General features: G+C 48.3%; 1 protein-coding gene and 1 non-coding gene across 2 annotated transcripts in view; both read left to right on the plus strand.

The window, feature by feature from the left end:
- The first annotated feature begins 1,635 nt into the window (after positions 1-1,635).
- On the plus strand, positions 1,636-1,717 carry Trnal-aag. The gene has a single exon. It is a non-coding gene; the product is annotated as a tRNA-Leu (tRNA).
- Positions 1,718-1,904: 187 nt separating this feature from the next.
- Positions 1,905-13,459, plus strand: part of Polr3e (RNA polymerase III subunit E) — a 30,859-nt gene continuing 19,304 nt past the window's right edge. The window contains exons 1-6 of the mRNA XM_021216951.2: positions 1,905-2,028; positions 6,993-7,064; positions 8,338-8,388; positions 10,494-10,571; positions 11,421-11,536; positions 11,974-12,056. Of these exons, the coding sequence (XP_021072610.1) occupies positions 7,029-7,064; positions 8,338-8,388; positions 10,494-10,571; positions 11,421-11,536; positions 11,974-12,056 (364 nt within the window). The 5' untranslated portion in view covers positions 1,905-2,028; positions 6,993-7,028. The remainder of the gene's footprint in view (positions 2,029-6,992; positions 7,065-8,337; positions 8,389-10,493; positions 10,572-11,420; positions 11,537-11,973; positions 12,057-13,459) is intronic.

Raw genomic sequence — 13,459 nt, forward strand, 5'->3', positions numbered from 1 at the left:
GGGACCATAGATATGCACCATTATGTCACACAGACACACAGACACAGACACAGACAGACACAGACAGACAGACAGACACACAGACACACAGACACAGACACAGACACAGACAAACAGACAGACACACACACACACAGACAAAGACACAGACAGTTTTTCCATGATAGGGTTTCTCTGTTTAGCCCTGGCTGTCCTGGAACTCACTCTATACACCAGGATGGCCTTCAACTTAGAGATCCACTTGCCTCTGCCTCCCAAATGCTGGTACTAAAGGAGTGTGCTACCACCTCTCAACCCATATTTTAAGACACAGTTTTAAAAGTGTACATTATATTATCACCTGTGTGTCTTAATTAATTAGTTATCGTGTGAGTATATGTGACAGAGAACAGCTTGTGAGTGGTTCTCTTTTTCTATCAGGTGGGTCCCAGGGATTTTTACATGCTTTTACACGCTTAGCCATTTCGCAGGCCTTACTTGTGTAACTTTTAATAAAAATTATGTACACAAGAAAATAATTGGAAGCAAAATACCGTATTAATATCAATTGGCCAGGTGCAAGCCTGCAATTCTAGTACTTGGGAAGTGCAGGCAGGAAGATCAAACTCATCAATACACATAGTTCAAAGCCAGCCTGGACATTGTGAACCTTAATTTAAACAACAAATGAATGTGTATGTGTGTTCAAATGTATATGCAAAAATGAGCTTAATTCCAGGTGGTGGAAATATGGGGTGGGTGACGATTTTTTTTCATCTTTTTCAGTGTTTTAAAATATCTAGGGCTGGTGAGATAGCTTGGTAGATAAACACAACTTGCCTGAAAACCTAAGTCGCCCCCACATGGTAGAACGAAAGAATGTACTCATCTCCCTCCCGTTCCCTCACTCCCAAACAAATAAAGTAAATGTAAAAGCCTGTATGGGTTTATTAATATGCATAGATACTTAAAAGTAAAGTCTGGTTAAAAACAAAAGCAAAACAGAAAAATAAATAAAAAATATGGTGAAAAACCAGCCAGCTGTATATCTCTATGCGTTACTGTGTTAATATTTATATACCAATCCATTCACAATATGAACAAAACTATTTTCTGTGGAGGTAAACATCCATAGGCATTGACAGCAAAAGATCAGAAAGGATGTACAATCAGCCAATAATGCTGGTTAATAGGAAACTAGAGCAAGTCAAAGCTCAAAGAATATTATTTTGAATATTACCAAGAATATATTTTATCTGCAAAGTTTTAATATTGTTTGTGTACTAAAAATTTAAACACGTAAATTTTCAGATAGAACTGTGCAGACCTGGGATTACAGTTCAGCTCTCAGAGCTTGGTGAAAGTTACTGCCAGAACCAGACATCGAATTCGGGTTATGTGAGTGTCGGAGTGGCTCAACCTGACACCTTATCCTACTGACTCAGAACGCAAATTAAACTATCCTTTACTTTAAAACTTATTTGGAACAAGCTTGCATCTAGATACTTTTATTTCAATAAGCGGCATGATGATAATATTGTTTACGGCAATTTCTATCGGCAGGAAATAAAATAAATAAATATAACTCCGAGAATCGAAAGAAAATTTACGTGTCAATCCAATAAGTAGCTTCTTAGAAAACGGCGTCAACAGCTGGGTAGCGTGGCCGAGCGGTCTAAGGCGCTGGATTAAGGCTCCAGTCTCTTCGGGGGCGTGGGTTCGAATCCCACCGCTGCCAGGGCAGGCTTTTTCTTTTGTCTCAGCCTCCTTCCCTCTGGGTTCCTTCTGCGGGCGCAGCGGCGACCCCTGCCGTCGAGGTGTGCTCTCTGCACCACGAGCAGCTCGCCGAAGGGGCGGTCCCGTGCGCGCCGGGGCGGGGCATTGTGGGTAAGAGGAAGCGCGAGGGCCGGCCCCGCTCCCCCCACGTGTCCGCCGGAGTTCTCCAGCAGGAACATGGCCGCTGCCTGATAGAAGACCCGGCCGCCGCCGTCTCTGCAGCCCGCGGGTCCCTGGGCCGTTCCGCCGCCCGCGCGCGGCCTCGGCGGAGAGGTGAGCCCCGACTCGGCAGCCTCGGGATTCGGGTCGCAGCCGTCGCACCCGCTCGGTGCACCGGGCCGCGCCGCTAACTAGGCCAGACAGGCCCGCGCCGCTGCGTGCCGGCCGAGGGGCCGCGGCCTCCCGGGACCAGGGCAGGGCGCAAGGTGGCCGCCCGGCTTTCCCGGCCGCCCCGGGCCTGGGTCGCTCCGTTCGGCTGGACGGTGGGGAGACGACGGCGGTGCGGCCCGCGCTGACTCAGGCCTCGGCCGCGCCGCCCCGCCCGGGCCTGACTCCCGAACCGCACCTGCGAGGGCACTGGTGCCCGGTGGCGTGGCGGCTCTCGGAAGAGTGGGAAGGGCGCCTGAGCACCGGCGACGTGGAGAAAGCCACTGGACTCGGGACCGCCTGCACGGGCAGGGGTCGTTGCCCTAGCTGAACCTGGTCAACTCTGCCTGGCCCTAGCGGGCCCGGGACGCCTCATTCATTGATGTGTGTTTAAGCAGAGTGGCGACTGCTGCGCGGACCCGGGGACCCTCCAGTAACAGGGGATGGTGCACATACCAGGTCATCCTGGAATATTGTTTTAGAGTTCTGGGTTTGGGAGCGAAAAGATAAGATCTTACCTTTATTTGTGAAATGGGGATAATATGATTCCCGTGCTACGGTGTTGTAATGAGTGTAAGATGGGTGACACTCCTGCTTCTTTCATTTGTGGCTGTCTTGTTCGGTCTTATAGTGGAAGAAAACATGTTGCCACGTAGCAACAGCCCTTCTTGTAGCTTCTCCTTATCCCTTTGAAGCCGGTGTATGGTTTATTGCCGCTGTAAGGATGAAAATAGTAAAGGACCCAGGGTTACGCAATTCACATCACTAATCAGCTGCTATATTGTAGAGGAGGGATTTGAACCTGTAAGGTTTCGCATGGCAGTCCAACCTCTTAACCACTATACCATACTGCCTTTTACTGAAGAGATGTCCAGCATATTAGTTAAGAATAAAACCAAGGCTCTTAACAGCTAGATTTGGATTTCTTTACCTGTTTTCCTGGGGGCTGTGACCTTGGGTAAATCAGTTCTAGGTTGGGCACTATAAATTTTGATTTGCACAGCTAATGAGAAGCGTAAGTATTATTTGGTACTATATTGATGCCTGGCATCATTAACATATGGGAGAAAGAACTGATTTTTTTTTTTTTTTTAATTTTAAAAGTAATGATCCCATAACCACGACAAAGTATAATTATTATCTCCGCTTAATGGTCCAGGAATTTGAAGCCTAGAGAAGCCTTCAGTAGAGTTTAAAGTCTAGTGCACAGGACAGCTAACACCTGATCAGCAAGCAGGTCAGGAAGTTCCAGCTTAGGACCATTCAGGAAATAAGGAATTATGCTTGTAATGGAAGGGGTTGGAAGCGCCTGTTCCACTTGGGTTGTCAGGGAACGTGTCTAATCCTGGAAGGAGTGGCAGTGGTTACATAGAAAGAAAATGAGCATCCTGAAAATGACCTGGCGAGCCGGGCAGTGGTGGCGCACGCCTTTGATCCCAGCACATGGGTGGCAGAGGCAGGCAGATTTCTGAGTTCGAGCCCAGCCAGGGCTACACAGAGAAACCCTGTCTTGAAAAACCAGAAAAAAAAAAGAAAAAAAGAAAATGACCCGGGATTGTTGTGCAGGGGTCCTCAAGGATAGGGCTTGGCCTGTTAGAAGCTCAGTAATTGATCACTAGGCCATGAGGAGATGTTCATGTGGAGACAGGGATAAGATCATGTATGGGCTTAGGGGTCCAGGGAAGGATTTGTTTTATGGGACAGTTGAAGGGTTGGGAGCAAGGGCTACTGACAGTCACAAAGACTGGCAGTCTCTTGAATTGGAGATAGGAGGCCTTTTTGTTTGTTTTGTGTCTGTTACTTTTTTTTTTCCAGATGAGGCTTTGCTATATTATAGCCCAGGATGGCCTCAAACTTGTTATCTTCCTCCCTCAGCCTCCCAAGTGCTGGAATTATAGGCACAGGTCACCACAGCTTTCTTTGGAAGCTTGGATTGTTGGCAGGTCAAGATGTATTAGTGAGTGTTGTAAAATTGGGTTGGGGTCTTGCTACCAGCATTTTTATTTTGCAAGGGCAAGGATGGAAAGCATCACCGTGTGGCATGTCACAGTCATGCCACACAAAGCACTGCTTCAGCTGTGGCATTTCCATGTATCTTCTGCATCATTGATGGAAAAATATTATCGTTGGTCATAGGCTAAACTTTTAAAAGCCACTGAATTGGATACTGTTGTCTGGGAGGGTAAAGGGAGGTGATGACCTTTGCAGGTAACTCAATCGGGTATAGTGTGGAGAGAGAGGAGCCTCTATCATCCAGCTGAGAGGGACCTCATTCTGCCTGATGGCAGGGCTGGGCAGAATTTCAGCCCTGAAAGAATAGTTGGGACCCACAGCCTCTTTTTGCATGTGCTGTGTTTCCTTGTTTCCCCCTGAAATCCTGTCTCAATTGGCCACCAAGTGCAGCTGCCTGTAGAGCAGGTACCTGCTTGACACATATCTGTAACCAGTGCAGATGCGCAGTGGCAACCATGTAGGACTGTTCAGATAGTTGAGACCTGCCTGCCGTGTCCTGGTGTGCTGTGATGGCCCATGCCCCACCAGCTGCCTCTTTCCCCTGTCCAGACCTTCCTTTGCTCAGAATCCCTCTGGAGCTCACAGCAGCCTTTCAGGTCACACTTTCAGGTGCCAGGCAGAGCTGTGCTGTATCTGTTATCTGTTGAGTTCTGGGGACCAGGGATACAGCAAGGCAAAAGTAGACTGTCTTCGTTTGTAGCTTACAGCTTAATGGTAGGAAGGACAGATAGAGTGGAATTTATCCCATGGTGCTAATGCACTAAGGAGGTCAGAGAAAGGAGAGCAGCTGGGGGCAGTTTTCAGTTTTGGTTTGGTTTGGTTTGGTTTTTTCAAGACAGGTTTTCTCTGTATAGCCCTGGCTGTCCTGGAACTCACTCTGTAGACCAGGCTGGCCCGAACTCAGAAATCTGCCTGCCTCTGCCTCCCAAGTGCTGGGATTAAAGGTGTGCGCCACCACCACCCGGCCAGTTTTCAGTTTTGAAAAGTAGGGACAGATCACTTTAGAAATGAGATGACATTTGAACAAGACCCTGAAAATGGCACAGCAAGGAACCATGAAGTTAGGGCAGAACAGTTTGTATGGCTCTCAGATGGATTGGAAAGAGACAGGAAGATCAGAGGTGGTGGTGGGTGGAGCCTAAGGCAAAGGGTTAGGGTCTGCTGAGGTTCACTGGAAGGGTCAAGATTCTCTCTGAAGAGGATGGGGGACCCTGGGAGGCGTCACTCAGAGGGGAGGGTTGAGCAGTGCTTGTGGGGCAGGAAGGAGCCAGGAAAGCAGTCAGAAGGCTGAGCTGGCTAGATTGGGGTGTGGCCCAGGTGAAGGCAGACCTGACAGGATGAGCTGGTGTGAAGTGAGAGGAAGGGAGATACCAAGGATGTGGCAGGTGTTTCTGCCTGAGCAGTTCAAGTGTGGGTTGTGTCTACAGCTAGAGTTTACATGGGGCCTTAGCTGGTATTGAATCCTGTACTAAAGGAATTGTTTACATACCTTTTAAGTCTTAGTGATGTTTTAATGTTTGTTTAGATTTATTTGCTTTTGAAACAGTTCTACTGTGGGTCTCACCCTGTAGACCAGGCTGGTCTTAAGCTGCCTTCCAAGTGCTGGGATTAGAGGTGCCATCATGCCCAGCTAAGTTTTTTTTTTTTTTTTTTTTTTTTTTTTTTGAGACAGGGCATTTTTTTTTAAAAAAGATTTTTTTATTTATATGAGTGCACTGTAGCTGTTTTCAGACACACCAGAAGAGAGCATTGGATCCTATTCCATCCTAACAGATGGTTGTGAGCCACCATATGTTTACTGGAAATTGAACTCAGGTCCTCTGGAAGGGCAGTCAGTGCTCTTAACCACTGAGCCATCATCTCTCCAACATCTTATAACCTAGACTTGCTACCAATTCCCCATGTAGCTAAGGCTGACCTAATGATTCTCTTCTGTCTACCTCCCAAGTGCTGGGATCACAATCATTCACTGGTACACCTAGTATCCTTTTATATCATTCAGATATGAGGTGGATAAAACAGGAGCAGAGAGGTGGGAACAGTTGAAGTCTTTGGATGCTCAGTTCTTTTCTTAGCCAGTAGCACCTCTGCCCTAGGGTGCTGGAGAGCTGGAAGCCTGTGGACATCCCTTTCCATCTCCTTAGCTCAAGCTTCCCTTTCTCTGTGTTGTCGGGTTTCTTTTCCTTCCATCCTTTAAGCCCACTCACATGTCCCTCCTTAACTGGAACTGGAACTGGAGGGTTCTTTACTGAACTTCCCATTTATAACTGTCACCCAAGTCCAAGGCCTGGATTTGAAGTCTTGATGTGGTGTGACATTGAGTGAGCTCCTGTAACCTGCCTGAATTTAGTCTTTTTTTTTTTTTTTTGTAAGATGGAGACAATCACACCACTCAGCCTTATTGCCTCATAAGCCCAAGAGAAAATATTCAAAGGGGGTCCTTGCAAAGTACAGAAAATCGGCTCACTGGGGTTAGAGCCTGACAGCCAGCTGTCTGAAGAGACGCTGGGAAGTCTGTGGGCCATGTGACAGCTGGCTTTCATATTAGCACAGGGCCCTCAAGACTCCACTGTTTCAGTATAGCTGTAGACTGCCCGCTTCCTCAGGCCTGGCTGGGAGTTCTTTTTGAGTGCGCAAGAAACCTGTAAAACTGGTCATTAATTTTTTCCCTAGAGGTACAGTTGACCTGTATTGGCTTGGGTCTCCCTCCTCACTGTTGCCTCCACCACAGACGCAGAAAGGAGACCATGTTTTGGTATTGGGCTTCTGTTCCCTGCACAGCACCTGTGAAGAAAGGTGCATCAGAAAAGCTGATTGAACGGCTTGCTGATTGCCCAGGTTTCTTGCTGTCTTTGCAGATCGAGTTGAGGACTGTGAGGTGCGCTCTCCCTAGTATGGCCAATGAAGAAGATGACCCAGTCATACAGGAGGTAACTGCTGCTGTCAACTGTCTGTTGGGCCACAGGCCATAGGACCAAGTCCCTTCTGTATGTCCATAGGCCAGTCTAGGGACCCTAGACCTTACTCTTACCGCTCTTGTTCCTTCGGGGCTGTGACCCAGCAGCCCCTGGTTTTGAGACCTCATCTGATGTGCTGAGACTTCAGCTTGCTTGCTGTTTCGCCCACTCTCTAGAAAGTCAGCTGCAGAGTTGGACACTGACTAGACACTGAACAGTGACTGAAAGAGATTGGTAGCTCCCATGCCTAGGCTTTGCAGGCATGTCATTCAGCAATTCTTTACTCCATTCACTGTGTACCAGGGACAGTGACATAATAGCAACCAGGCTGTGTCCTTGTCTCTAAGCAGCCTCTGGCCTGTGCATGAGACACATAAGAAGTCTCAGACACAAACTTTGGGCAGGCAGGTCCAGACTCACAGAAAGACGGAGTTGGTTGTTGTCATTCTTACCCCTCAGAATCCTTCCAGCCCAGGCCCTGTACTTGCCCTGGCCTCCTTAGGTGTATCTGGAACCCACATTGAATCTGAAGGGCAGGGTCCCTAGACAGACAGTGCTTCCTCTTGTTGGATACAGCTTACTAAGGGTTTAGACTTGAATCGTTTAAGTGCCTTAAGCTATAGCTGCACTAAAGAAACCAAGTAACCACAGAGGGAGTTGGAGACAGCATAGAGGGAGCGTCCTCTGCAGCCAGGCAGCTCTGGCTTGCTTCTTCTCACTGAGTCCCTATGGATGAGCGAGCTGTCAGAGACAGGTGGGAAGAACATTCCAGGTTGGGAAAGCATGTGTGCGAAGGCCGAAGGGCAGGGGTGAGCACAGTTGGTATACAGAGCCTGGGAGTCAGGAGTATGAGGTGAAGAAGAAAGAAGGAGACAGGTCTCACACGGCCTTGTAGACCTTAAAACAGGGTGGCATGCAGATAGGAGAGCAAGTAGGTAGAACTCCACCCCATCTCCCAGAAAGCACTTGCCCTGGCTTTAGGAGGCATCCCAGTCTTGGAGCTCAGGCATGGGCGCTCCTTCCAGGTTAGACTAACCTTGGGTAGACGCAGGCAAGCTCTTGGTCTTGGTTCTCGGGTGGTGATTGAGAGGGAATTCTGGATGTCCCTGGGTTGGAGGCCTGGCCTGGTTACCTCTGTTCTTAGTAGAAGTCAAGAATTTTCCTCTTCCCTCAGCTGCCTGTATGAGCCACTGATCCTATTTGAATGTCTGGGCCTGGTTTAAATGTTTTCTTCCCTTGTTCCCAGATCGATGTGTACTTGGCCAAAAGTCTGGCAGAGAAGCTGTATCTCTTTCAGGTAAGGATGGGACTTTATGCAGGTAAATGGGGAAAGCCAATGTCGAGGGAGTTGGGGAGCTGGGCAGGAGGCATGGCAGAGCTCACTTGCTCAGATGGGCAAGCAGGACATGTGGGATGCAGATTGAGCAGCTGGGGTGCTGGACCAAACCAGCCAGTTTCAGCTCCATCAAAACTCAATTTCCAGTCCCTGAGCAAGTCCCTCATCTGTGCCTCAGTTTTCAGTAGTCACACTGCCTAGTCCATAGAGATTCTGTGAGGGTCAAATGCATCCACATCTCTCAGTAAAGTATGGGCTGTGCAAGTATACAAAGACCTGAACTTGGTCCCCAGAACCCACCTCAAAAGCTGGGTGTAGTAGTGTGTGGTTGTAGTCCCAGGACTGGGGTGGCCAGCCAGCCTAATGTACTTAGTGAGCTCCAGATCAACGAGAGACCCTGTTTCAGAAAACCAAGTGGATGGCTCCTGAGGAATACCTGAGGTGGTCCTCTGGCCTCCAGTTGCACGTGCAGCAGCCAAACATACAGGAGTATCCATTGTGGGTGACGTACAGTTGGTCATCCCTCAGTTGGTGGCTATCTGGGTTGTCTACACTTTGGCTACTGTCTTGAATGCTCTCTGGACATCTGTGCATGTGTTTTTGTATGACCTGTGCTTTTCTCTTCTTGGATGCACATCTAGGACTAGAATGGCTGGGTTGTAGTATGTAGCTGGAGGACCTTATGGACTGTTTGTACCATTTTACGTCCTCCATATAAGGTGATTGGCAGCAGCACTTTGAGTCTCTTGCACATGAGGGAATGAGATGGAGGATCCTGACCTCTCCAGAGAGGGCCTGGGGCAAGTGGCAGGGGCATCAGCAGCACCCGTGCAGCGGAGAGACAGGATGTCCATTCCCCAGGGTTACCTGCACCCTTGACTGAGTGCAGAGCCTCTGGAACAGAGAGGCTCCATGTATATCCACTGTGCTAGTCTCTGCTGGACCCTACTCCATGTGCTTGTTTACACTCATGGCAGCCTTGGGAGGGGAGAACATGGAGTAAGTGGCAGAGTCAGTACTGTAGCCCAGACCTTTAGCTCACTAGCAGCCTTCTTAGCCCAGAGATGAGTGAATTTAGAGCTTTGTGAACTATTGTGGGAGGGCATATCTCACCCAGTGCTGGCTCTCCCAAGGGCTCTGCCTAGAGCACTTGAGCCCCAGGCTATGCCCCTCACCAAAGCTTATCCCTGCTTCAGCTGAAAGCTAAAGGAGTAGCCATGGTGTTACTTCTGAGGAGTTGTGACTACTTACTTCCTATGCTAAATGTAACTGATCCAAAATCATCCCAAAAGTTGAGCTTCAGCCCTAAGTGCACTGCAGAGGCTGTTGGATATTAGGCACCAATGGGTGGCTTGGACTAAGGATTTGGGAGACCAACTAGGGATTCATTCATCAGCAGTTTCCATGGGAGAGGAGAAAAAAATTATTCTGTGAGGTCTCTATTAGAAAAGTGTTATATGTTCAAGAGCCAAGACTAGGCTTTCAGAGGAGGCCTGAAGGCAAGCCATTTACATAATAGTAGCCATATAGGGGAGGGAACCTGACCCCTCTCAAGAGATGTGTGTGAAAAGTGCAGATAGATTGATAAGGAGAGAGAATGGGGTCACAAATTCTTGTATCCAGTATCCAGATAAGCCTCTAGTAGTCTTAAGCCAGCCCTGTTTACCTTCTTGACCTCCTCTTGTCTCATGTCTCACCCTGGAGGCCTTCACGGTGACAGTATGTCCTTGGTCCCCTACTACTTTCAATTCCCACAGCCCTGCTTTTGAGCTTCAGGGTGCCAGGGGGCTTAGCCATGCCCCTTGAAAGACAAAGAGATTCTAAAGTGGTCTAGCAGTAGGAGGAGCAGAAGACCTGTTATGAATCCGACTGTAGGTGTAAGCTATAGGGGTACCCCCTTGGTAGAGCAGATTGGGATCCTGGGTATTCTGGTCTCTGTTTGGTGGTGTAGGTGTGGGAATATTGTGAATAGGGTTGGCTATTTGTCCGTTCTTCATTGGAACCATTGATGCCCTGCTCCAGTTTGTTTTGGGCATGGTGGACTGATGGGGCCTTTTTCTCTCTAGTATCCTGTGCGTCCTGCTTCGATGACCTATGATGACATTCCACATCTCTCAGCCAAGATCAAGCCCAAACAGCAGAAGGTGGGGCCATCCTCCAAGATGGAAGTGGGGTATTGAGGGTAAATGGGAGTTAAGGGAAGCAAGAAGACAGACTTTGGAGACTGGAAACCCAGAGAAGGAGCAGTGGATGGATTAGAGGAACAGCAGTGTGCAGGTCTTGAAAGCAGAGGAAGGAAAGCATTTCTAGAAAGGAAAGGCAGCCCCCTGCAGAATCAGGTTCAGGTCAGGGGTGGTTGGAAGGCAGGCTGGGGAAGCCTGGGTTATCAGGTGTGGGTGTTTGAAACAGACTGATTAGACAAAGATACACTATCCATACAGGATGGGTTGAGGGGACAGGAGAAGCTGAGACAAATTTCAAAATTTCTTATCTGTAGGAGTTGTAACTCTCAATTTCTAGTTATAGGGGTTCGGGGAGTGAGCGGGGGTGGGCTGTTGAAGGATTGCTGATGTTGGAGATGATATTTTAGTTTCAAATTTTCTTTCTGATTTTTGGGATGTGACAGTATAGGATAAACAAGAATGTGTACCCCTAAAAGACACATTATTAAAAAAGATTTGTTTATCCAGAAGAGAGCATCAGATCCCATTACAGATGGTTGTGAGCCACCATGTGGTTGCTGGGAATTGAACTCAGGACCTCTGGAAGAGAAGTCAGTGCTCTTAACTGCTGAGCCATGACAGCAGCCCAACTCTGTACCATGACATTTTTATTAGAAATTTCCTTGGTGACTTTTTGTGTGGACTGAAACCCTAGTGCCCATTGGGAAGGACGCTGGTCACTCTTGCTTCTGGGTAGGGACTTGGCTGGGAGTGTCCCTGGGGAGCTGTGCTGTGGCAGTTTCCAAGTTGGGTGGTACTTTGTACCTTCAGGTAGAGCTTGAGATGGCCATTGACACCCTGAATCCCAACTACTGCCGCAGCAAAGGGGAGCAGATCGCACTGAACGTGGACGGTGCCTGTGCTGATGAGACTAGCACATATTCCTCGTGAGTTCCTGCCCCCAGGGTCCCACCGAAGGTAAAGGTTAAAGAGGAGTCTCCAGTGACCTCAGAGGCATTGGGTCCTTTCTGCCCTTTCTCTGGGATCCCAGTCATGTCAGGTCTCTGCCTTTAACCAAGAGTATTGTTGGCCTTCCCTCCTAAGTTGGCTTATCCCAGCTGATGCTTCTGGAGCTCCTGTCCATCATCATCCCTTGATCCCTCAAAGCTCTGGGTTTTCTCATCCCTTAGTCCTAGCTAGTATCCATTGGAATGACAAGGCTCTGAGTATAGAGGAAGCATTCCAGAGTTGCATCACAAGTACTCACCTTTAATCCCAGCCCTCGGGAGGCAGAGGCAGGTGGATCCCTGTTGGGATGGAATAGGGTTGGCCAGCTTCTCTGGAGCATCCTAGCCCTTGACACTAGTTCTCCTTGTGCTCCCAGAAAGCTGATGGACAAGCAGACCTTCTGCTCCTCCCAGACCACCAGCAACACAGCTCGTTATGCCGCTGCACTCTACAGGCAAGGTACCTAGGGCTGGCTAGACCCTGGGGAGAGCACAGGGAGGACGGCCTGAGGACCTCATCTAGTCTTACCTATGCTGTTGGCTGTTACTGAACACTAAACCATGCGGGATCAGGGCAGTGTGGAAATGAAAAACTATGGAGTCAAAGCACTGTGAAGAGGACTTTGCTGGGCACTTCCAACTTGGTAGAGTTGGAGATTCAAGTCAGTTTGCTCCTGGGAACACATATGCAACATAGCATAGTATTGGAGACAGGGGCAGAATTTTGTCCTTTTAAGTACATGCTACTTAGAACCAAGCAATCCTATTCATACATGGGCAGCATGAACTGGGGACAAATGGAAATATGTGTATATAAAACCTTGGACACAGATGTTCATAGGACCTTACTGCTGAGAGCCAATGAATAGAAACAGCCCCAAACCTACCACGTGATGCCTGCATAAACAAAATGTGCCATATCCACAGGACATCTATAAGGATAACAGACTTATCTGCTCATGTGAAAGAGCGAATCCCTGATGAATGTATGCATCCATGTGGATGATAAGTCATGCTCAAAATACTGCATATAGCCAGGCTTAGTGGTACACACTTTGTAATCTCAGCATGCCCTTAATCCCAGTGCTTGAGAGGCAGATGCAGGTGGATCTCTTTGAGTTCTGGACCATCCTGGTCTAAATAGTATATAGGACAGCCAGGGATATGTAGAGAGGCCTTGTCTCAAAACAGACAAGACCAACGAATAAACGATAGCATACTACATGCTTTTAATTTTTTTTCCTATTCCTGTGATAAAGCACCTTGACAAAAGCAGATGAGGGAAAAAGAGGTTCACAGTTGCAGTCTACAGACCTTCCTGGGAGGCCAAACCAGCAGGAAGTAATTAGACAGTCAAGTTGAGAGCAATGAATGCATGTATGTAGTACTCGGCTTGCTTTCCCCACTCTTGTCCAGGATCCTCTGCCCATTGTCACAGTCCCACCCACAGTGAGTGGTGGTCTCATTAATCACCATAATGCACCACAGACGTGCCCCCAGGCTAACAGTCTAGCCACTCTCTCACTCAGACTCCCTTTCCAGGTGTTGTCAGGTTGACAGAACTAACCATTCTACTACAGCCCCAAGGGCAGAGGAAGGGTGATCATGGGAAGTACAGGTTCTCTTTGGGGTGCTGAAGATGTGCCAAAGTTGAAAGTGGCATAGTTGCCATAATTTTGAGACCATATTAGTGTTTATCAAGCTGTGTGCTTCAGATGGGGGTGTCTAGTGTGTCAGAACACACTTAGCACATCTGTCGGATGCTCAAGGTACTTCATTCAGCACTTGGACTTTGCAAAGCAACAAATGACAAGGCTCTGAGAATAGAGGAAACATTCAAAAGTTGTATCTCTAGTGCTCACC

This window comes from Mus pahari, chromosome 1 (genome assembly GCF_900095145.1).
Source record: "Mus pahari chromosome 1, PAHARI_EIJ_v1.1, whole genome shotgun sequence".
Taxonomy (NCBI): domain Eukaryota; kingdom Metazoa; phylum Chordata; class Mammalia; order Rodentia; family Muridae; genus Mus; species Mus pahari.